General features: G+C 44.1%; 3 protein-coding genes across 3 annotated transcripts; all 3 read right to left on the bottom strand.

Moving 5' to 3' along the window:
* Positions 1-3707: 3707 nt before the first annotated feature.
* On the bottom strand, positions 3708-8166 carry LOC149281957 (bMERB domain-containing protein 1-like). Its single transcript, XM_089498763.1, has 6 exons — positions 8088-8166; positions 6036-6156; positions 4846-4919; positions 4378-4492; positions 4094-4167; positions 3708-3832 (listed from the first exon to the last, which is right to left on the bottom strand). The coding sequence occupies exons 1-6, from the start codon at positions 8164-8166 to the stop codon at positions 3708-3710; spliced, it is 588 nt and encodes a 195-aa protein (XP_089354889.1).
* Positions 8167-10099: 1933 nt separating this feature from the next.
* LOC149281956 (major facilitator superfamily domain-containing protein 6-like protein B) lies at positions 10100-11257 on the bottom strand. The gene has a single exon (XM_089498850.1). It carries the CDS (start codon positions 11255-11257, stop codon positions 10100-10102), a length of 1158 nt encoding a protein of 385 aa, XP_089354976.1.
* Positions 11258-14673: 3416 nt separating this feature from the next.
* LOC149281955 (phosphoinositide 3-kinase regulatory subunit 6-like) lies at positions 14674-20451 on the bottom strand. The gene is made up of 14 exons (XM_089498849.1): positions 20382-20451; positions 19961-20144; positions 19361-19508; positions 18973-19056; positions 18318-18729; positions 17924-18023; positions 17666-17788; positions 17360-17470; positions 16969-17053; positions 16746-16816; positions 16337-16427; positions 15863-15933; positions 15618-15730; positions 14674-14830 (listed from the first exon to the last, which is right to left on the bottom strand). Exons 1-14 carry the CDS (start codon positions 20432-20434, stop codon positions 14674-14676), a joined length of 1803 nt encoding a protein of 600 aa, XP_089354975.1. The 5' UTR covers positions 20435-20451.
* Positions 20452-24036: the final 3585 nt, after the last annotated feature.

The raw sequence follows: 24036 nt of genomic DNA, 5'->3' as shown, positions 1-24036 counted from the left end.
GCATATATGTATTTCTTTCTGAACTTCCCCATCGTTGTGGTTGGAGAATTCGAGGCGTCTCAGTGGCATTCACAGAAAATATTCCAAACGGAATCAGAATTCACATTTTTTCTGTAAGCCTCTTTTTTTTTTTTATGCAGGAATTTGGCTTCAAGATAACGGCTATTAATATCCTTGTGGACTATGATTTATGGCGTATTTGTTCTGGATGAAAATTCTGCTAATCTAGGATTGTTTCCCAATCGTTTGTCCGTATAGCTTTTTTTTTTTTTCTTTGCGAGTGGCGGAGCTTTCACGGCTGGCCATATATGGCAAAATTAGGAATGTGTCGAAATGCCTAAATTCCGCCTCATTAGGTGGGAGAAATCCCAGAAAAATGTAATTTACATTTCTACAAAATAAGACAAATTCACTGAAAACGTTAGCGACGCTGTATATTATCTGCTCACTGGGGAGAACTGGCACCTTCTGGCCCCGGGGTGGCAGATAATGCCAAGTCACCTTCTTGGCCCATTGCTCCCCCCCCCCCCCATTAACTACCATACACAGTGGCACATATATTTATACACACGGTACCATACAGACTCACACTAACACACTCACTCATGCTAACACACACTAACGCTAACACATACACACTCATGCTAACACACACTAACGCTAATATATACACACTCATGCTAACACTTACAAACTTATACACTAACATACATACATGCATACTCCGGGCACGTCTAAAATATACGTCATGTATGATGGCATCGATAATAACTTGTATGTTCTCATAGGGATTGCAGGTCCGCCAACGCGCACATTGGGCGCCACCTGCAGGCACAACAGAGACATTACACGCCAGTAGCACCCATCTCCCCTTATCTCATTGGCATTTAGAAAGGGTACATTGTGGGTTTATATTTCCAGTTTTTATTTTTCCAGAAATATGAAATCTCTTATTTAGTGAATATTTTACTTTAAAAGAGCCTTATGTTGTGAAGTGTTGTACCGTGAGTGGCAAATCCTGTAGAACAAAAGCGTGCTACAGAACTTACTGCACTTTATAAATAAAGAAATATAAGAAATATAGAATATAAACAGAACTGAAATCAGCGGTTCTACCAAAAAAAATAGTATTTTGTGCTATGACATCCTCACTGGTTGCACCAAAACTGACCACAAGAGGGCGGTGACAGTCAAATGCATCAGGACACACGGGGTGTGGTATTAGAGGGGTTAATACAAAGACGCAAGCAATAGCTACATTTTCAATGTTGGACTACAGCTCTCATCAGCCTCAGCAGTACATGAAGCAGCGTGCTACTCACCTCCTGATACCTAAAGGGTTAATATGGCTTTCCTTTTTTCGTTTGGTTGTTATCGTGGGCTCTCAAATTGCAAAAAAAAAATAAAAATACATTTTGGGGCCTTTTGCTTCTGGATTCACATGATTGAAACCCCTTTCCTGTAAAAATAGATCATTTGTGCTCTTCATTTTCCTGGCAGAGCATAATGGGAGTCTTTAAACCTCTGCAGCCAAGCTGTCTGTTCTCGGCCCCTCTTCTGAATATCTCAGAAAGCAGATTAGAGCCCGATTCCCCCGACTGCCTCCTATCCTGCGCCTCTCTGCCTCCCACTCAATCTGCTGATTATTTACAGTTTATAGAAAATCAAACACAAAAGTGTGACCTCATTTTACAACATGAAAAAAAACACGTAAACGGGCGAATGTAACAATGTAACCAATAAAAATAAAAGCTGATTGGATGGGTCTTTTATTCTCATAGACCCGGTCGGTGAAAGCTCTGCTCACATTTGGTGCATTTTCTTACCAAGGAAGATGCTGTACTTGCTCTTATTGTCACCATGGCAACAGCATCACTGTGATACAAATGACGGTTTCTCTGGGTACCGGTCCTTGGTATGTGAGGCTGGGGGGGGTCTCTATGACTCATTCCGTGTCATGGACATTGCGGTACGCTGGTTAACTATTTGAAGGAAGAATAATAAAAGCTAGACTCGGGTCTCCGTTTTATAGATAAAAAGGAAAATACATAATGAATTTTAGGGCGATTAGGAATAAGGCTTCTCTCGGCTACCCGGTGTGAGGAAGGACATTGGAATCAGGGCTGGGGCAAGAGGGGGCATCTGCCCCAGATGGTGCAAGGCAGGGGGGGCCACCTGCATCCAGACATAGATGTAATATCATCATGGATTGGGACCTCTGACCCTACGCCAAGAGCCCAAGTTACTGAAATCCAGTACATATTCTACCAAGAGACACTGATACCAGGCAAAGCCTTCAGAAATTTGGGGGATCCAACACCCCTGTATGTTAAGTCTACCTGAAAACGTACTGCTCTATTATTTAGTGCATAGTTCCCTTTAGATTGTAAGCTCTTGTGAACAGGGACCTTGTTCTGTATTATCGCATCAACTTTCTTCTCGCCCCCTACTAAACTGTACAGCACTGTAGAAGACGTCTGCATTTTATAAAAACGTTCAAAGGGTTAACACACACATTTGTGTTTTTATGAGTGTTGCTCACTGGTCCAGCATGCAAGAGGTTAAATGGAAGCAGTGTGCCGGCAGCCCCCCGTCTCCCGTGGCGTGATGCGGGACGGGACAGATCTCGCCATTAATATTCACAGGAGGACACGGGTATGACTCACCCGCAGATCCTTTCTCCGAGACGGTCTGGGGCATCTAATTCCGTGTCAGAGGAAGATTAAAGCTTCTGCTTCAATTACGATTACCCCCTCTCACCTGCTGTGGGTCTCGCAGGAAGCTGCAGCGCAAAGCTCAGTATCAAAAGTTAATTATACACCCGAGAGAACCTGTTACCGATCACGGCTGAGATGCAACGGAAAGAGGTCCAGAGCAGAGGAACCGTGCCCTGGCTAGAACTATAGCTCGCCAAGCTGGCGTTGGCTCATACGCTTGTTTCACCCTAGGAGCGGACGGGTCTCTCTCCCTTCTGTATTTGGAATTATTTCTATCTGCAGAGGAGTTGGGTTTAGCTCACAGCCCCCCCCCCCCAAAAAGATGTCGGCATCTGAAGATAACAGCCAAAGATCCCCAGCCGTAATCCCAGTCCTGCTTTGTGCCGGTTTAACACTCTAACACACGCTAATCAACGAGACGACACAAGAGAGGGTATATCCAATAACACCAATCAGCCAATGGAACAATTACATTTGGTTTATTTCATCACAACCGGAGAACATCGCAAGCAACAGAAGAAGAGCGAAGAAACGCCATATCGGAAAACAGATTTTCACCAGAGGTCATGTTACACGACGCAACGCACAACTACCACGCACTTTGTATGCACTTTCGTTTGCTGCTTAAGTTGTAGAATGTCTGAGGAGGCCTTTAACCCATCGTCCTGGAAGATTCTTCCATACGCTAATTGTATGGTTGAGCTACACCATATGTGGCATCGAAGCTATTGGGGGGGAAAAAAATATACAATTGACCATGTTTAGTGGAAGAAATAGCCAATGATCCATCAAAGCAGGACTGTGACATGTAGCTTTAAGATATGCCACGGACACTTTGGCTGTAGAAAGGTTCCACCACATGATACTAGAATGGTGATAGAAGTGAAGGTCATTTTGGTGTCATTTTGGTGTCTTGGTTGTGGCAGTGGTGGAGGTAAATCACATCCAAGCCCCGAAGAGCCTTCATATTGGTGTTATTGGCCAGCGGTGCTACATGATGGAACAGGTGAACCCACAACACTCTTTTAAAAGTGTAAGTCCCGTCTTCGTAACGTAAGGGGTGGAAGTCTGCTGGGCACGGGAGGTGGTGGTCGATGTCTTCTCTTTCCTGGGGACTGAGAGAGACAATCAGTATTTGGGAATGATTGGGACAAAACACCTAAACAACCATGGTACTGATGGTCCATCACAATCTAGGCCTTCTTTGGAATTATCGTCTATTTTTGGAAGGAATACCTCCGGAGCCCAGTTACAGACCCCTATCTGGTGTTAAAAATAAGATAATTTTGCTTTTAAAGGAATTCTTTTTTTCCGATCCTTTGTCTCATAGGGAATTCAGTCAAGGAAGCACACGCTTCTCTTGGTTTGTTCCTCACCTGCTTTCTTCAGGTAACTTTTGGACAATTTGCTCTGCAGGAACTCATCCATTTCCTTGTCTTCTTCTCTCTCCCTGAGAAAAAAGAACCGCAATAATCTAAAAATCGTCAAGGCTTGGATTGGTTAAAGTTATAGGGAGATATTAGGGGAGGAATTATAGAGGACCGGTTACAGAGGGTGTTAGTTTAGGAAAAGTTTTTTGGAACCATATATCCTGCAGTTATTTGTCTAGAAAAAAAGAAATCAGTAAATGGTGTCAAACCTTTAAGACGTACGCGTTTACCTCAATCTCTCGAACTCCACATCGTCGACAAGGAAATCCCGGGTTTCCACTAATTTGTGAATACGTTGGAGGAGATCCTCCTCTCGCTGACGATCCTCGCTGGACTTCTCCTTCTCTGAACAGAATTAGAGGATACTAAATTAACCATATGAATGGTACCTTCACCCCACTAGCTCTCAGGATGTTCCTTCTTCGGTCCGCCATATTCCTCCTAACCATCTCCCTTACATTTTGAATTCATCTTTTCTTTTTCATCTTTATTCTGCTTCTAGGTTCTGTGTTACCATCTACAATCATCTCCTACGAGGAGTTTCACTTCATTTTTATAGATGTATCAATAAGGTTTCAACCGTGTGACACATACTGTTACTTTCTGGTCGCCAGGTGATCGTCATTGGAATTGGGGCTTCCTTTTTGGTCGGCCACCCCAGGTACTGAGGTCATTTAGACCTTTCATCGGAGGCTTACCGGGTATGGAGACCAGCTGCTGTAGCTCCTTTTTAAGCCTCGTTATCTCTTTACAAAGTTGAAAATCATCCATCCTGTCCAAACAAACAGAATACGAGGTGTAAGGCGAAGAAGCTAACATTCTATCCCCTCGGTAAACGTATCAAACCAAAAATGTTCGGTCAATTGCTAATATAAGGCGAATTCTACATCTGGGTCAACTTTCTGATGTCACAATTAATTTGTTTATTAATGGCAACATTGGCTGCTCTCGTATATTTTTTACCGTCGGTTCTTTTTTCGTTTATCCTACATTCTCGCTTCCCTGGCTTAAGTGTGAATGGAGCTAAACAAATACATTAATAATTATAATATTGAGATGGAAACCTAAAGGATTATCGGTTTGTGAGATTGGTCTTTAACGTAGAACCACGACTCGCCGGAATGCGGGTTAACATTTTTTAGTTTTATTTTAGTTTTTTACCCATATTTATAAAAAGTAAATTTGATACTGTTACACTGGGACGCGAGGATAGTCTCCCCCCCCCCCACAGCATTGTGTGGAGCGGTCTAACCCTAATCCCTTGAATTCGAGGATGGACAGCCGAGTCGAGGATGCCCATGGCTTGTCCGCGTTGCCTTGCATCCCGCCTCGTTGCTAAGCAGCCTTTCGAGAGGGACCAGCAGTGACTCATCTTTCACTGACTCAGACGCGTTGACAGCAAGGAGACCGGGATGCTTTAACCCTTTCTCTGCCACGGACTCTTTAGATGCAGCACTCTGAGGATCTACCTGTGGCCCCCCCCCGATAGATTGTAAGCACAGTTGGCCGCACTGCGTGCTTCTGTGTGTTTGCAGACTCTATAATTCCAAGAAATGGAATGTTGGTCACTGATTTTCAGGTGAATTGCTGTTAATTTAAACTTTGAACATAAGTCAGAACCACACAGGCGGTTCCAGACTGAAGGAAACATGTCTCGGCGCTTGGTAGGAGAAGGTCCATTTGGTAGGACTACTTTCTCCAGTAGACAAAGTGATCTGTATCCCAGACCAGAAGGGTTTGGAGATTACAAACTTGAAACCCATCATAAAAAACTGCAATCTGTGTTCCCCTGCGGCCCTTCTATTATCTTCTACGTGTTCCCAAACTAATTCACCTCTACCTGCTTCTCCTGAAGAACGATCTATGTATCCATCACTTTTATACTTACATGTACCGGAGCTCGGACTCTCTCCTCACTAGGATCTCCCGGATTCGTTCAATTTTAAATAACTCATCTTCAATATCATCCACTGTCGTCGTAGAATCTGCCATGGAGATGACATCTTCACCTGGAGAAGAATAATGGATATGACAAAGTGGCCTCCACAAATGTCACAAAGTTTAACCAAGGAGAGCAGAGGCCCCTAATCCATCATTCAGAAAATTTGCTTTCAAATGGACACATTTTTATTTGCCACCATTCCAATAGTCTAATTTATTGGTTATGACCCCAGTTTCTTCATGTACTAAACTCCACACAGACCCCTCTCAAGCCCATAACCCCACCAGGGACCATCATCTACAGAAGCACAAATGGCCAACTCTCCAACAAAACAAATATGGTGCCCTTCCAGCATGAAACCACCGCTTTCACCCGCTTCCCGACCCTCCTTTACTGCGTTGCCTTCTATCCCTGGAGACCCTTGGACCGGCAATGACACTTTCTACCAGATACATATGTTTTAAGGTAAAAAAGTCATATGTGATAGACGTTCATGTAAGTCGCATTGCCTTATAAGATGCCAAAGTAGGGTTAATGAAAAGTGTGATCAAAACTAAGGCTTTTGATGAGTTGTTTTTTTTTTTCCCCTCCGAGCTGAAAGACAATTATTTCAAGCAATTATTCCGAGCCGCATTGAGAAGAAGCATGTGCTGCTTTGAAACCTCTAATTGTTTCTTGTTCTGAAGCATGAGTTTAAATGCATTGATTCTGACTTCATCGAAAAGACCTGAAAAAGACTAATGTAATGTGCGAATTCTACCGACGACTTTCTTCTAATACAACCTTTGTGTTGAGGATTCCGCTAGCTTATTATTTTAGAACAACCAAACGAAAATATGTATCTCTGCATAGAATCTGCTCCTCGATCCGGTAATATGGTTGGTCTTGTTGACTTCTTCTTTACGGTTACCTGTTTACAGACCGAGTCGTGTTGACAGAAGTCGTCCCGATGGTGTGTGTAATTAAAGGCTGCCGAGTGACATTGCTTGAACCGCTTACCGGCCCAAATGGATGATGTATAAAGATAATTTGTCACCGATTGTTCCACAACCCATCTGTAAACTACAACTCCCAGCATGCTGACCATTTGGGTGTCCTGTGATATCAAGCCAGGCATTCATTTCCATTGGCCCCATCACCCATAGACGTTTCTGAAATAGAATTCTAGAGCTTTGGTGCCTGTAATTTACCTTAAGACTTTAAGGACCGGGCTATATTGTTATAGAGTAGGCGCGGCAAACTAATGGTGTCGTAACGTAGTCCTCGACCAGAATGTTTTCATAAGGCATAGTAGACTGCTTACCTGTATTTGGGGGACGTAAGCCCTACATTTTTTTTGTGCAGCACAGCACAAGACCATCGAATTGCTATGTTTTAATCGGCCACTAAACTCTCTAATTTGACCATAGAACTGACCAGAGGTTCTCCCGTCTCCGGCTGCTTTTAATGGCTCTTGGTTGACAATGATAACATCCCGACCGTGAGAGGCCCACGTTAGAATTCCTCCACTCTGCTTTTCCTCATTCATGCCAGAGCTCAGCCGTCCACGCACGTGATTCCGAGAGATCTGTGTACTCAGATTTTATGAATGAACGCAGTCGCGTTGAGTTTGAGATGGCTTCGAAAGCAGATTACCAGTCGGCAGACCAGGAGGACATTCTCTCTGTGCACCCACCACTCATGCTTACACATAGCAAGACCAAAACAGTAATTATTCCTGCTGCTATGTAACCCAGAGGACACGATATCATAATAGAGCTACTGTTACATCAGAGGAGGATCAATCATATTGATCTGTTGCAAAGAAAAACTGAATTAGCCATTTAATAGCCCCCTAAATCCTCTGTATGATTGAGGGTAAACAGACTCTTGTCTAGAGCACTGAGGACCTACCGCCTGTGTTAAACCAGAGGTGGTCTCAGCATGGTTCATGTATGAGGTCTCACTAGAAATCTTACGATAGGCAATAGCTGATGACACATGGACGCTGGCACCTACCTGTAGCTTTCTCCGAATGCTTCCACTTAGTGGTTTCGAGGGAACCGTACTGATTGGAAGCTCTGCGTTCCTTCTCCATTGTAAACAGACCGGCGTCCCCAGGAGGATTTATCTACGGGTCCTCGGCAGCCAGAGTTTTCCTGGATGGATCATTGCTATGGGGGTGGAGGGGAATGGCAACTTATGTCTGAATGGAAGGCATCAGGGGGAAGACGAAGGGCAGTGGAAGGAAGGGAAGGCAGTGCCAAATGAGCGGAGATTTATCAGCTCTGAGATGGTGAAGCGTGTGAAGGAACACTGGCGGCTGGAAGGGGATGCTGTCTGCTGGAGGGTCTGTTAGGCTCCCCCAAGTGGCTCTGTACGGTACAGGCATGCAGAGGTGCTAACGCAGAATAGGTACTGGAAAATGAAGAGTTAACTCTACTGCAGTAGCTTAAAAGTCAGTATATATATATATATATATATATATATATATATATATATTATATGCCTTTGAAAGCTGGGGGTCCGAAGAACTGAAAGGGTTCAGTAATGGTAATAAAATAGTAAGCTTCTAATATTTTATCATACATGTCTTTTTTTTCCCAAGCTGGTCATAATGCTGTCTAAAAGCTTTTGAACATGGGGTCTGCCCTTCTCTCTTTCCTCACTTCACCAACACACCCTGCCCTCCTCTTTCTCCTCCACTTTACTCAAACACCCTGCTCTTTTGCCTCTACATCACTCCCAAGTCCTGCCCTTCTCTCTCTCCTTCTCATCATCCACACAGCCTGCCCTTCTCTCTCTCTCCCATCACCCACACAGCATGCCCTTCTCTCTCTCTCTCTCTCTCTCCCATCACCCACACAGCCTGCCCTTCTCTCTCTCTCATCACCCACACAGCCTGCCCTTCTCTCTCTCTCCCATCACCCACACAGCCTGCCCTTCTCTCTCTCTCTCTCTCCCATCACCCACACAGCCTGCCCTTCTCTCTCTCTCTCTCTCCCATCACCCACACAGCCTGCCATTCTCTCTCCCATCACCCACACATCCTGCCCTTCTCTCTCTCTCTCTATCCTTCGGATCACCCACATATTCTGCACTTCTCTCACTCCCATACTTCACAGAATTCCCACCTCCATTTAACTCCTCCCAGGTTTATTTTTCCTGATGATTTTAAATAAATGTTACGGTTTCTGTTATACTTCTGCAGTCCATGCATTTATTACCCTTTCAACAATAAAAGGGGTTCATGTCTGCAGCAGCCGAATTCCGAGCCCGAGCGTAATTAGTGCTAATTAGGATAATTAACTAGGCGCAGAGATGCGTTCTGCCGATGGGAGCAGCTGTTATGCAAATTTTTGGTTCTTACAACAAGAACAAAAATAATAAAAAGTTACAAGAATTAGTGGAATCTGCAGGCATTTCAGCCCCGGGACCTCCAAAAGTGTTTTTTCAACCAAGTATCCTCAACATCAACCTTCTTATTCAGCAGGTGATCCCTACGGAAAACCAGAATGAAAGTGGGACAGATGTTGGAGAACTTGTAGTGCTTTTACATGATGTGCGTATGAAATTGTATGGTTTAGTTTGCTAGTGATAGAACCTATTGTATTGGGGTAAACCACCATAGTATTGGGGTACTGCATTGAATTTTCAACCTTATAATTTTTTGAGGGGGTATTAGGGTAATTGGAAATATTGTGTCTCTCAAGAGATGTGCCCTTAAGAGCTGACGGGTCCTATACACCAAATCGGTAGCCCCTGTTTAATTCTGCATTCGCATCAATAAACCGACTTTTCACCTTGATGTAAAAGATATTTCAGTATTCGCCAATTTATGTTACACTAACAAACTTTGGTAGAATTTTTTTTTATAAAAAATAAAAAGGACACAGAAAATAAAACATAGTAAAATACACTTTTATCCGTTGGCAGGCAATATAATTTACATCTCACAAGACAGTCCAAAAGCAGCAGATTTGTAAACTCCTTGCAGTGATTATTGCAATTTGACTTGGACATCCTGTTAATTACCACTTCCTAAATTTCGTCTCCTCTTTCATGGCTTCTACTAGCCAGTCCTTATCCTGGTCCTCATCTGAATCGCTCATGTCGCTCTGATCGGCGGCGAGAAGCCGGGAATAGTTGATTTTCTTAACATGGGGAAGCCTGGGCTGAACCACTAAGAATAGGAGGGCCCACAGAAATAAGGCTACGGCGCAAGCCTGGTACAGCGCCGCGAGGCTGAAGCTTCTGATGATGAAGCCGCTGGCAAAGCTCCCTATGCTGGCTCCGCACCCGTAGGAGAGACAGCGGAGGACCATCTGTAGGGATCTTTCTGTACCAGGGGTGGCAACATCATCTACTACTGATAATACTGACCACCACATGGCTCCGTTACTGAGAGCGCTCAGTAGCTGGATGGGCAACACAGCCCAGGAAGTCCACAGAAAGGAATAATACAAGAACTGAATGGCCAGACAAATCAAGCTCACAGCTACGGTCCACCTAAAGGTCAGAGCCTTCAGCAGCTTCGTTTTAAAGATGTACAATGCAATTTCAGAGAGCAGGGCAACTGTGATAGAGAGGCCCATGTAGAGCTCGGTGCTGCCTACGTCCTGCATCTTCCAAAAAAGAAAATTCTGAGCCGTGGAACCTACAGCTCCAATCAAGAAGACCGTGATGGTCATAAGGATGACCCGTCCGTCATTTCGGATGAGGCTCAGCGCTTTCATTGTTTTGTTAGCGTGTTCTGTCTTCTTGGAGACATGGATGGGGTACCAGGGACTAATCAGTAAAGTTATTATCATGAATGCAGAGTAGCCATAGAAATGCAGAGAGAACGGACGGATGTTTGCGGTGAAGAAACAGCTGAGGTTGTCTACCACCAAGGTGATGAAACTAGAGCCTGCGCAAGCTCCCATGTAGCAGAAGATCCAAAGCTTTCCATGCCGGTCGGTAGCGTCCACAAAATCAAGGTATTCGTAAAGGTTGTTGTCAGCGGTCCATTCCACAGGGGCAGCGAAGACTTCCCAAAGGAGTAGCACACCCAAGACAATCAAGAACGTCTTGTGTTCCTCAAAAAACAAATAGCTCTGGTGGGGAATATCGGAGTTCGCATGCCTGGATTTTATCTTATGAGCAGATTTATGAAGGGTGTGAGGAGAAGACGTAGTATGGGCCGCCATGTGGTGAATGTTTCTTCTGTCACCACCAAGGGCTTTCTCCGTCGACCTGTCCACTTCTGTGTGTATATTTAACACACTAGTGCTTATGCCAGTTGTGTCCGCATTCTCCCTACCAGTGACATATGGAGATGTAGGATTTTGGGGTAGACTTGGAATGGATTGTTCAAGGTTGGTGGATGGTCTGGAATGATGAGAAGTGACAATACTGGTTGCTAGACTCTCTGTGGTCCTTATGGGACTTTGTGTCATTTCCACAGGAGTAGTGGAGGCGAGGACCTCTGTGTAACCACTTGTAAGCAAAGTGGACACTGCAGGGGTGGTTTGAGGACTTTCGAGGACTATAAAACTCCAGTTCCTATCCTTCTGCTCCAATCCATTCAGGTCCATGGTCCCCGCCGTCGTTAATCTGTTTCTCCAGGAATGGGTGTCGTTGCAGCGTCTTAAAACAATGTCCTTATCCGCCGGTGGATAAAATGTGAAGGTCAACCCAGCTCCTGCTGACAAGACCAGGGACATCATAATCAGTACCCGTCTCTTTCTTTTCGTCTTGACCAAGAAAGAGGACCCAGGAGTCCAGAAAACTGAAACCAGATGTTTAATTCCTATTATGATGCCAACGAGAGGGGCGCTCAGTCCAAGGTGTCGGAAGTAAATAGTTAGGAAGGGTATTGCGCAGAACTTTCCGATATTATGGAAAAGGTGGAACGCGCTGGCTATGGCGAGAGCTTTGCTGATATCCCATTGCTTGGAGGAGCTCATGCTTGCAGGTCGTAACCGATGCCTTCAGGAGACCTGTGAGGACAACACGACGCAAAGTGAGATCATTAAAATTAAAGCACACCCCCCAAAAAATAACTTTAAAAAAAAATGATGTTTATACAGCAGATTTCTTGTAACTCTTTGTTCATTTTAGATAGAAGAAAAGACAAAATACACGGAATTGCTGTTAAAAGTTTGCTTTTCACATGTTAAAGCACCCAGAATTGATGGGAACAAAACTAATATTGAACAAGCACTCGACGGGTTAACAAAAAACAAAAAAAAAGAATTTCAACAGCAAATATTCGGAGTTGGCAAAGTAAATATTACTAGAGAGCGATTGTCTTAAGAGAGGGATGTTTACAGCTCGGAGCGCGACTTCCTGGTGCGATAAAAAGCGAGGCTCGCGCTGCCATAAAAAAATATTATTTTTATTATTTGTGCCGAAAAAATACGCATTTTTTGGGGGGTCAATGCAAAGATAAAGGCAGCCTAAGACTACATTGAACTATGGACTCTCTACGGATCCCTGTAATCTCTGTGGATCTGCCCCTTCCCCCTGAGGCTTGGGGTAAATCCTAAGAGTTCCCAGGTATGATTATAACAGACCCATAAGCGAGTATTTAGGGGCTATTTTAACCAAACTGCATTACCCTCGTATGCAAATCAATACAAAAAACCCTTTAAATAGGAGGAAGAGGCAGTTCATAGAATTAACACCGTGCTGGACAGGTTGTGCGAGTCTTTCGACCTCCCGAAGAAGCCCAACTGCACAAGTAACCCGAAACTACCTTCCGGGAAGGGCCTGATCTGTAACACAAGATACACGAGATGAATTCTTCAGCAGCCAATCCTGCTACGGAATATTAATTAACTCTCTATTACTGTAAGAATTTAAATAAATAGCTAGATTGATAAGACGGTAAGGGAAGGCAAGGCGGTTATTCCCCTGCAGTACTTATATTGTTCAATCGAGCTACCCAGGTTTAATCTGCGTTAAGTATTTTAACCGGATTCCTTGAGTTTGCGATGAATGTTTTTATCGTTTTGTTGGAATTTTGGAAAGTTATCTGAGGGGTTATTTGTAGCGATCGAGAATTACGACTGACGGCGAGTTGTGGGACGTATGGATAACGTATAGGTAGCGATGTATAACGCTTAGCATGCAGCGGCGACGGATATTCTTTGACTGGGGCCCCTGGGACAAAAATCTTACGAGTGACAGTGATGTATAAGGGGTGGGTGTATTATCTGTGACAATAATGCATGGGTGGGTGTGCGGCGAGTGACAGCGATGTGAAATGGGTGGGTATATGGCAAGTGACAGCGATGTGAAAGGAGTGGGTATATCAGATGTGTCAGAAATCATCGGTAAATTGGAGTGATTGTAACAGAGGGGTTTGTATAACAAGAGACAGCGATACGCAGGGAATAAACATGAGTGGGTATCGTCTCAGTGACAGTAATACACTCTGGGTGGATATGTAATGAGTGGGTATATGCGAGTGTCATTGCAGTACAGTGTGTGTGTGAGTGGTGGTGGGGTATATGAGTGCCCCAGGTCCACAGTGGGTGCAGATTTAATGAGTGGGTTCCTGCTCAGTAATGTCTCTCTGTGGATGTCCCCGTCCCACTCAATGAGGGAAAGCCCCACGCGGCCCACTCACCTGGGTCACGCAGGGAATCCCTGCTCGGTGAGGGGGCTTCTCTCCAGCTCCTCTCAGGACATCCCGGAGCCTCTTGCACCTGCTGGCCGCACCCGCCCACCGAGGCACCTGGCCGGGGAGGGCAGACACGTCAGCCGGCCTCCCGGACCCGCCTACTGTCACAGGTAGGCCCCGGGGCTGGGTCACACGGTTGCTAGGATACAAGTAGCAGCATCGAGATACCATAGGGACGAAGCAGGCAGTAGACAATCCCTGCGGTCGAGCAACCTATCTGCTGCCACCTACAGGAGACTAAGCTAACTGCTCCTCTAGCGGAGATTCAGAGCTGCGAGGCGCGTCAATCACTTACCCAATCCGTTAATATAATTTGCGTTATCACACCTAACCACGCCTCTGACCACACCCCCTTAAATAAACCCGCTCCTGTTTGGCCATTTGATGTTTTGAGGGGTAAGGGGACATCCGGGGAGAAAAAAAAGGAGCAAAAGGACATGCAACCCCCAGTGGGTAGACTGACATGAAGAGAGAGACATATTATGTGTGTGATTTCCACATTGTGTGAGTACCTTGTATCATGTTTTCCGAGCCTTAGTCAAAGTTAGTCTCAAATAAGAGCGTAACCACGGGGAAAAATAATATTTATCGTTTACTGAACCCTAACCGTCAGAGCTGACGATCTACCATTATCAAAACAGGAATTTTGGAAAGTAAAAGTCAGTGAATAAAATTAGTTACTTCAATGATTCTATTTAGAGCTTCAATAAATAAGATACTTAATATCCAGTTTTCTATATACATAAAACGACAATCATATTGTTCATGTAAATGCTATTGAGACGGGGGGTTCCGGATGTCTGCGGAGGTCCTCGGACCCGTTACGCGTCAGGTGGGACTTTGACTGCTCTCCAGAAGATCATTAGGGTGTCCCATGTTCCACGAGGTCTGGATACATTAGAATGAGGAGCGGGGAATATAATCTTTGGTCCCGGGCTACTGGATGATTCCAGCAAACGTGTTGATTGGCAGCAGGAGGGACTTCGTCATGTATTTGCTCAGCCCGGTGTCTTCCTTTCCATCCATGACGTTACGAGATGCCCTCATCTTCTGCAAGCTATATCCAGGCTCCTGACACGGTGTCACCTCTAAGCTGCCAAAATAAATTCATGTGAAAGGGTTAGACGGTTGGTTATCTGCCAATTATGATATAACATTCCCCAAATAAGCCCTTGTCAGTGCCAAGTTTGTCCCCACACAGCTTGCCTGTGCCAACTTTATCCCAAAGCAGCTTCTCTGAGCCACCCTCATCCCCAAACAGCTTGCCTGTGCCATCTTAGCCCTCAAACAGCCTATCTGTGCTATCTTAGCCCCTAAACTGCTTGCCTTGGTCATCTTAGCTTCCCAACAACTTGCCTGTGTCTCTCAGACTGATCCAGCATGGAGGAAATGTATGAGACGTCACCTCCCGGGGCAGGCAGCAAGCAGAGAAAGCGTGTAAGAGATGATGCCGCTAACTGCAGGGGTGGTCTGCGCCCCCTAAAGTGGCGAGTCCTTTGCGGCCCTTGTAACCATGATTTTTATGCCTCTGCTATAAAGTCCTATCTGCTATACTTTTCTAGTAGAGTAAAGCCATCACCGCTCAACCCAAGCCTTGTGTTTCATGGTGTAATCCAAGTTTGGCTTAAACCTGGAACCCCTGAATATGTATACTTAGTTTTGTTCATAGGGGCCTCAACCTCTTACTCTTTATTTATTAAACCCGTGGCTTAAAGAGATGAATACTGTAGCAGGTGCTCATGAAAAGAAATATCGGGGAGTATAATGAATCGTTCTTTCGTGCTCCGATTGGGTTTACTGTTCTTTTATTGTAAATACCGGTAGTTGGTGTCCAGTAATTGATTTTGTGATTTTTCTCTTAAAACGTAGGCTGCGATTACCTGGAAACATTGGTGTACACTCTGCGGCTGTCTTTGTCAAGCTGGAGACTCAAGGTCCTGAGTTCGAGGCTCCTCATCTCAACGGTGGACGCCCTCAGCACGTTCTTCTTGCACTGCAACCAAGAGCAAACGTGTCTCTTCAGCGGGTAAGAGCTTCACCATCAAAATGTGTATACTTTGCAGAATTTCTTAAGGTCCAACTGCCAGCAAAGCCACTAATAAGATACGTCCACTCACATACTCACCGACGGAGAGCGTCCGGTTAGGTTGGTGGACTTTGTGAGCTCATCGATGTAGACATTCAAACACACAAGGTCTGGGTGAAAAAGTGCAATAGGTGTCACAGGAACGGTAGGTCACATCCGTGAGACCTCTTCAGATACTAAAGAGTATTGTCTCACCCAAAATCCCCAAATCCCTGTTATCCCCAGATGAGACCCATTTAACCCGTCTAGTCGCCTGCTGTAAAGACTCAAACCTTAATCAGTCGTTGGCCTCGTCTTAGGTTCAGGAGCCGTATGCCTATCCCATGCATGTTTAAACTTCTTTACTGTATCACCCTCTACCACTTCTGGGTGGATGTTCCACTTATCTCCCACCCTCTAACAGAGGCCTCCATTCTCCCTTTGCCCTACAAACCTCTCCCCAGCTTTTTTAAGCTCTGTCTTATTAAACACATTTTCCATTTCCGGCTCCAATCTCAAAGAGAATTATTTTACCTTCAGCTTCTTCATTGGGTATTGTTTTTATAATGACCCCGGAGGTTTTCAAGATAAGATTTCCTTCCTTTTCTCTGTTGCTGGCCAAAGCCTAAGAAACACAAACAGAAACGTCACCAGCATACACTTTCTATGCAGCCATCAGACTCTTCTCCACCTTCCTAATCTATCTTGTCCTCTACCTTCTCCCGTTGCTGCGGGGTTTTTTTTAAAACCCCATTAGAATAAACACCCCTTTCTCTTTTTTCCCTGTGGATTTCCATACTATCACCTTTTAAATTGTTGGCAGGAGGGGTGAATATTATTATCTACTTCAAAAAGAACTTGCTTATCTAACCCTGCTGTTTATAGTACATATACAATAAAATATTCTCTAAACCCCCATGTCCCCCACTGCAAATGAATGTACCTTTTTGTAATGAACCTGGATTCCAGCCCCTCGTACATCTGTTACAGTTTTCTTCTTACTCAAGTTATTCACTAGACACAGAGATGGTGGTTACTGGTGTCAGAAGGTAGAGTAAGGTATGGCATGTTGAGATCTTTTTGGGTTCGTCATAAAGTTTTAGTAAATGTTGCTTTAGTGGGGCAGCAGGTGATACCCTAAACTTGGACGTTCTACGGAAACTCACTTTTAGCGAGGTCTTGGAACTCAACCTTAAGCTCGGTCAGGAACACGTCTTCTACGGGCTCCAGAGTAGTGTCCCTAAAGTGCATCTGAAAGTAAACGTGGAGGTTAGAAGAGGAAGATCGTTGCCACCAAGCCTCTACCCTACTTTTAATTCAGTCAATTTTAGTAGAAAAAATGTTTCTTTAAATGCCCACGTGAGGGCGCTCGTGACACACAAAGGATACTTTCTTTCTCCTTTTTACCCCCAGAGACTAGACAGCAGTACATAAGAGAACAGGCAGGGGCATCTAAGAAGCACATTGGTCTGGAATATAGTCACGTATGGTAGGGATGAAATGCCCTGGAGCACTAATAGATTTCGGTTTTTGGAGAGGGTCGGTGAAGACTCTGACCTTCACGCTGTAAATCTGAAAGTACACCGGCTGTAGTCCAAAGCGCAGGTAATAGGCGGCGACGTCCAGAATGAAAGGGTCTGAGGTGGCGTCCCGTGTGGGACAAGGCGGCTGCAAAACACGGATCGTAAAGGTTTACATTGTATCTGACCTACGTGTTATATATTACCTTAAACAGAAACATTTATTTTATAAACACTTCTTCCTGAACTATTTGAAAGGACAAACATTTGCAGAACAAATTAAGGCTCAATGAACAAAAACAAAGAATCACCGTTTTGGGCTTGGTTGTCCATGAACCCTTACCATGACTGCCAGTTTGGGGATCATGTCATACAGGGTGTTGATGTTGCTGTCATACCATGGATCCACGCGGCCGAGGTACATGCTGAGTTCACAGGTCTCGCTTATGGTAGGAGGGGGGTCTTCCTAGAACACGGAACGTGATCACATTTAATTTAGAATTCCAAGTGACTGAATTCATAAATGCAGAGAATAGATCGGCGTACAAGGATCTTAAAGCACATCTCGATGCTCCTCAAGACGTGAACGTAGCACACTGACCTTGTCTTGTGCGTTATCCACCTGCTCCTCTCGGACCGGGATACAGTAAAATTGCAGGTTGGCCTTCAGTGTCCTGTGAGGTCTTCTGGCTTCTCTCTTCCTACAATGAAGAGCGGACAACTTTATGACCAGACCACATCTGATCCATGAGAGCGACACAAAACTATCTTGGATTTCCCGGCTAATCCCGGATAATTATCATTATTTCAGTCTTAAAGGTTCGGAACAAAGACTAGCGCTGACCATTGAATAGGAAGTTCCATGTGTCCCATGTGAGTTTAAATCTTACTTTGATCTTCACATTCAGGGCTTACAGTCAATGTTTTCTGATGAAAACTGGTAAAAGTCACAGAAAATACTAAAACTGAACATTCGTCGCTGATCTTGCTAGTACCTGAACGAGTAATAGGATTTGGCCAGCCTCCCCAATGCTCTGTCGTCCCCCAGAATCACAATCCGAGCAGTAGGTTGGTTTTCGGAAGCAGACGGAATCTCCGTGCTCATCCCTGAAAGTCTCTGGAGAGTCCCAACGCGGCTCCCCCTGGGCGCTTTGGTCAAATTTTGGAGCACAATTGCGGAATCCAGGTCAGGACCTCTCTTTTTGATGCAGGGTTTTCTCTGTAACCTGGTCATCTCCTTTTCTTCCATCCCAGGCAGGTCCTTCTCGATTCCGCTGTCATTGGACCACACGGATATTCGGTTCTGCTCTCCGTCCTCCATATCCGAGGGCAACTCCGCGATCCTGAAGGTGTCAGCTTCAGGGTCAGCGCTCTGCGTCTCTCTAGTGAACAAGACAAGTTCCTTCCCTGACATACAAAAAAAAAAAAGGCCTCATTAGTGTTTAGATGTTTAGAATCAGACTGAAAAGTATAACCGCTTGCATAAATATAAATGCGAATGAGTGAGAGCGGGTAACAAATAATGAAGTAGCCTGCTCATGTTCTGATGGACTACATGAGATATACCATACTAATGAGGCCCTGACTGCTCACGCGAATAAGAATCCAAATCAACAGCAAGAAATAAATTGGACGATAGAACTTAATTACATAGTTGGTCTTCGTCGGACCAGAGGTGGACACTGATACTTGGGCTTGGAAGAGGAATCATCTGCAGTCGGATGGTTGAACCCTCTGTAAGAGAAAAAGATTTGTATCATGCGTGCGTCCCTGTGTCGTATAGGGCAAAATAAATCCAGGGTTATCACTTAACAGATTTTTGGTTCTTGTTACATTAAAATGATTACGATTACAGATGGACCCTGAATTGCGTACCACCTACATACTAAACGTACATCTGGAGCTGCGTTAGGGACATGTCTCGGGGTTTAGTAAAACCCATCTTCTAAACGCATAGGGTTGTAGAACGTTCCGCTTACGTGGATCCACTCAAGTCGGGGGCTTTCTGTTGACTGTAGGGTTATCGCTGTGAACTCACCTTCCTCCGATGGGCCGACTATCTTCTTATATATTTCCAGCAACCTGTCATTGTGTCTTTGTCGGCTGTTCCCGCTCCCCTGCTCGCTGGTCTCCATTGCAGACAGCACCTCCTGGAACCACAGCTCTACCTCCCCCGCTGTTTGACCCTGGAAGACAAAAAAAAAAACCCCAAATATTTACACCGGTCACAAATATATATGTTGAATTCTGTAGTTCTGGATCCAGAGAAGCTGGGAAGGTCTGTGAACTAACCCTGCAGCTGTTGGTAGGACCTCCATCACCTTCATCCAACCTCAAAGAAGCCCTTTATTATTATGTCATGTGGTGATACAACGTAACATTGTTTGAAGACAGCATGGGGTTAAAACCAGTTGCAGAGCTCGTTCTTGTGCGTCTTTGGCCTTGTGTAGCGAGTCCATTGAGATCTTGTCAACCACCAGGTGTCAACTCCAAGGACCCTACCTGGTTTGTTGGGAGCATCTAAGCCTTAACCTGCCTCCAGTGACTTTGCCACCACGAGGCCAGCTGCGCCATGCATACCACCGGACAATGGAGATAACGAAGATCATTTTATTTTCACTGATTTCTATTAATTTACCTTTAGTGTTCTTTGGAGCGCGGAGATGTCGCAGTCTCTTCCAAGTGCAGCCTGGATGGCGTTCGTAATCACATACGTCATGCACGATAACGGTGTCTGAGACATCTGAACGGACTGAGTCTCTCGTAAGAGGGTATTGCACACAGCCTCCGAAATTAAGTTGGGGTCCAGGAACAAAAGTACCCTACAAGGAGAAAAGAGTTAAAGCTACGGATCCACCTTAGCAAAACATTAATTCTAGACTGTTTGGTAAAGAATCCTCATCAGATCTGTTCAGCAAAGAAACTTTTAAGACGCGTTTTCAGTTTCAACAGCCTATCAGAATCTGTTTACGAGTCACATGACAATTAAGCATTCCCTGGAAATTTGTGATTGCGGCTATTTAATTAATTGAGTAGCATGTATTCTGCAAAGCACTTACTTGTCCTGATGTTGAGAACTATCCCGCTGCAGATTTTGTTCTGAAATAACCATTTTTTGGTAGGATAAACCTGGAATTCAAAACATTGAGGAACAAGGTATGATTCAAGAACCAATAACCAATACCCTCCCACCCAAAAATAAGTGGTCCTTCTCTTTTGCCAAATTCTAGGTTTCTATCACTTCACATGCAAATATTCATCATTTCAATGAACTTTGGGGGAATTGTCTCCATTTGGTGAATCTGTCTTCTTGCTCTCCATTCCAATAATGAGAAATTACACAGCAACACATACACTCGTTATTCTTCAACGCCCGAAGTTATTCTCCGTTAGGGCATTACCAACACACCCAACAAAACCATCATGCCGTGGCCCCTGCTTGGAACGTTGGAGATTCACAGCGGCGTTCTCATTATATTTAAAGGAATTCTATTTTTTTTTTAAGCTATGCTCACCCCGAGACTCGACTCCTTCAACTCATTCATTTTGTGGCCGTCATGATATCGGATAAAGTTAAATAGACCTTCAGTGCTCTTCGTCTCGGGACATTTCACCCCATCTTATCCCGTACCGGCTTCTCCGCATTCTGTAGGAATTATTTACCTGGAGTTTTCCTCTCAGTCTTTAACTTCTGAGCGTAGTCTAATCCAATCGTGGAATACGGTTTCGGAAGGGTCAGAATCCTCTTACAGAAAACATAAACCCTCTCATACAGTTCATCGGAGATATACGCAGCCTAGAAGATCACAAAATGAAGTGTTACAACGGCTGGGGCGGGGGGGGCTCTAGGCTTTAGGGGCCCCGTAATTAATACTAATAAAAACTTATAATTTTACACAAAAAAGGAACCTAATATTTATTAACGAACAATGTTTTAAATGACATTGCACATCGCAATGATACGGTATGTACCTTAATGATGGCGTACATCAAAGTGTGCAGAAGGGGGATGATATAGTGGAGGTTGGTGCCACTCTCCGCCTGTAAATTAGATTTATAGTACGGAAAAGAGTCATCGCAACGTATAAACAGAGGCGCATGCTCAATCTTTTTCATAATTATTCACATAATGTGCAATATCTTTATCTGGATCCTCCTCCTTTAAGATCCACACATCATCTTTTTCTCTGGACCTCTTTTGAATCAGGGCCGCCATTTTGAATCGTTATAAAGGATAAGTTTACACAATGCTAACCCTGGCTGCTGCCTAGAGTCCCTCGATATGTGGGGTCTGAAACAAGCACCACAACTCCGAAATTCTGTAGGTACTTACAGTGGTCCAACATGGCATGAATTGCATATGGCGGTAGAAGGATGGATAGAGGGCCCTTATACTGAACCCACCCTTGGACCCTTTAGATTTTTTGGATGTCAAATGAGTCTCAGATGTATTAAGAGGGCCTTTGAGAGTTAAGCAGTACAAAGGGTAACTCTTCTCTAAAACCCACAGTAGTTAGACCATCAGGAGATTCGCAAGAGGAAACTGTATTTCTAAATCTTCCTGCTTTTCAGCAAAACTCTCTGTGATGGCCCAACGTGAATTGAGCCAACTTCCTGGCACGAAGAGGTGGTGACGTTTAAATGGAGTCACTTTCATTGGTTTGAACAATGACCGGACCCAAAAGAGTAATATTTCTATGCTAAGATGGCTAAGGTCCCATCTTGTGAAATTCCACCCCGTGTCACATTTATTAGTCAGTTGTATGACTTTTAAGAAAAAAGTTCTTACCCTTTCTAGTTCTTTAATGAGGACACCCACCACAATACCACCACTGCTGGGGTTTCTTTCCAGGCTCTTATGTAGAGTCCATCTTAACATTCCTACAAGACAGACACAAAAAACATTAACGTGGCCGCTTGACCATACTCCGCATCCCACCATCAGGAGAGGCACCAAGCCCAGTCAACATAGATATCTATTAAAAGGGTCAGGACATGTATGAGATCTTTCTAAGAAGGTTATATTCGAGTTCCAAGAGTCTGGGGCTGCTTCTTTAAGACTTTCTCGTGCCTGAATGTCATATTATTTCCCCTCGTAGTTCTTCATTCCATATCTCATTCAACTTGGACTTACTCCAGTACTCCAATCTCTCAAGTTTCTTTGGAAATTTCCATTCCCGTTGACTTTCTTTCCCTATACCACCCACATCATTTCTTTTCATTAGTAAATATCCAACGTGATACGTATTGCCTTTTTTGAACCACCTTCCCTACTCGTTCCTAGTCTCTCCTTCTCACCATGGTCTGACTGCAGCGCCGGGTGCCGTCCATCCAACCCCCTGAGAATCGCCTGTACTTTCTGATGGACCATATCCGCCTCGGCGCCTGCGTGTGTCGAGAAAACATGCATTTTAATTTGTTACATTGTTGCACTTTATCAATTCAGCTGGCAAAAGATTTTTCTTCTTTACGCGCTTTAATAATCCTGACCATTTGAGGAACCACCCGACCTTACCTGAAAGGTCCATGGATGAGCAGGTGAAGGCGGTCGATTTATCATGAAATTATACCGCGTGGCCTCAGTTTCCGAGCACGGTCTTCGCTTCCATGGTGCTCGCAGACGGTAAACGGTTTATGCCTTGTCTGCCGCGATGTACCGGCGCTGAGGATCGTCCATTGCTATCGTTCTACGGGGACAAGTAGGTCATTTTTTTTAAAATTATTTTTTTCTCAAAACATGGAACTCGTGGATCTTGGACTTGGATTAAGGTTTGGGTCTTTTCAGCAGGATAAAAGGTTGACCAGACGGGGGCCGAAAGGGGACCTATGAATCTGAGTGCTAAATGAAACTTCTTCCTCCTGCTACTAGCGTCCGTGTTTTTGTCCAACAATACATTCGTAAACATCCAAATCTGTTTCGACAATAATTTGGCAATTGCACAGAGTTACAAATCCATTCATTCGCAACCCGAGCACCAGGAAAACGACAAATAAATAATTCCCGAGAGTAACCAGGAAATAAAATCTTAGATACGTGAAAGGTAGACGTAAGGGGAAGTCTGTTATTCTCTTTGAATAAAAAATAAAAATTCCATGTTTGTGTTGACAAGAACTCCGACTTCCTGTTTTCGTCTAAAAATATATACATTGTATACATTGGAGTTCCGGGGTTAGAACGTGGAAACCAGTACATTGTCTCATACACAATGCGTTACCTTTTTTAAAAAGTGATGGTTGTAGCATTAACAATTTATTAATGAAAATACTGTCCATGGGCAGGGTTAATAATTAGTCACGCCCTCTCTTGTGTTATGGGGGGCGGGGAAACTTCTTTAAAGGTGCTGTTCCACTTAGGGGAAAAAAAAACCCATTAATTGCACTCGTACGTAGGTTAAAAAATAAATATTAACAGATCTGAGATTTAATGGCGCTAGGAAAGATTTTCTGACGTATTTTAATTACAAAATTATTAAATTCAGTTGAAATTGCGACTTTAACGTGCATGCGAGGGAAACTCATCCTGATTGATCATTATTTTGAGTGTGTAAGATGACTCAGAATTATTCCTTTATTAATTCTTATTATTAATATTATTGTTGTTAGTGTTATTATCAGTGTCGTGGTTGTTGTTGTTGTTGTTATTATTATTATTTTATTATTTTTTTTAGTGTTCTTGTTGTCATTATTATAAGGAAGGGAGGAAATAATGAAATG

This window comes from Sceloporus occidentalis, unplaced genomic scaffold (genome assembly GCF_023333645.1).
Source record: "Sceloporus occidentalis isolate IW3139 unplaced genomic scaffold, rSceOcc1.0.p SCAF_126, whole genome shotgun sequence".
Taxonomy (NCBI): domain Eukaryota; kingdom Metazoa; phylum Chordata; class Lepidosauria; order Squamata; family Phrynosomatidae; genus Sceloporus; species Sceloporus occidentalis.
Note: the sequence above shows the minus strand (reverse complement) of the source record. Positions and strands in the feature narration are given on the sequence as shown.

Coding starts and splice junctions, on each gene's coding strand:
- LOC149281957 (XM_089498763.1), bottom strand. CDS start 8,166: ATGGAGAAGGAACGCAGAGCTTCCAATCAGTACGGTTCCCTCGAAACC. Junction 4,493..4,845: donor GCAGCTGGTCTCCATACCCG/GTAAGCCTCCGA, acceptor AATTCTGTTCAG/AGAAGGAGAAGTCCAGCGAG. Junction 4,168..4,377: donor GTGGAGTTCGAGAGATTGAG/GTAAACGCGTAC, acceptor CTTTTTTCTCAG/GGAGAGAGAAGAAGACAAGG.
- LOC149281956 (XM_089498850.1), bottom strand. CDS start 11,257: ATGGCGGCCCATACTACGTCTTCTCCTCACACCCTTCATAAATCTGCT.
- LOC149281955 (XM_089498849.1), bottom strand. CDS start 20,434: ATGGTTATTTCAGAACAAAATCTGCAGCGGGATAGTTCTCAACATCAG. Junction 17,471..17,665: donor TCCCCAAACTGGCAGTCATG/GTAAGGGTTCAT, acceptor CGTGTTTTGCAG/CCGCCTTGTCCCACACGGGA. Junction 16,817..16,968: donor GTTCCAAGACCTCGCTAAAA/GTGAGTTTCCGT, acceptor CTCTGTGTCTAG/TGAATAACTTGAGTAAGAAG.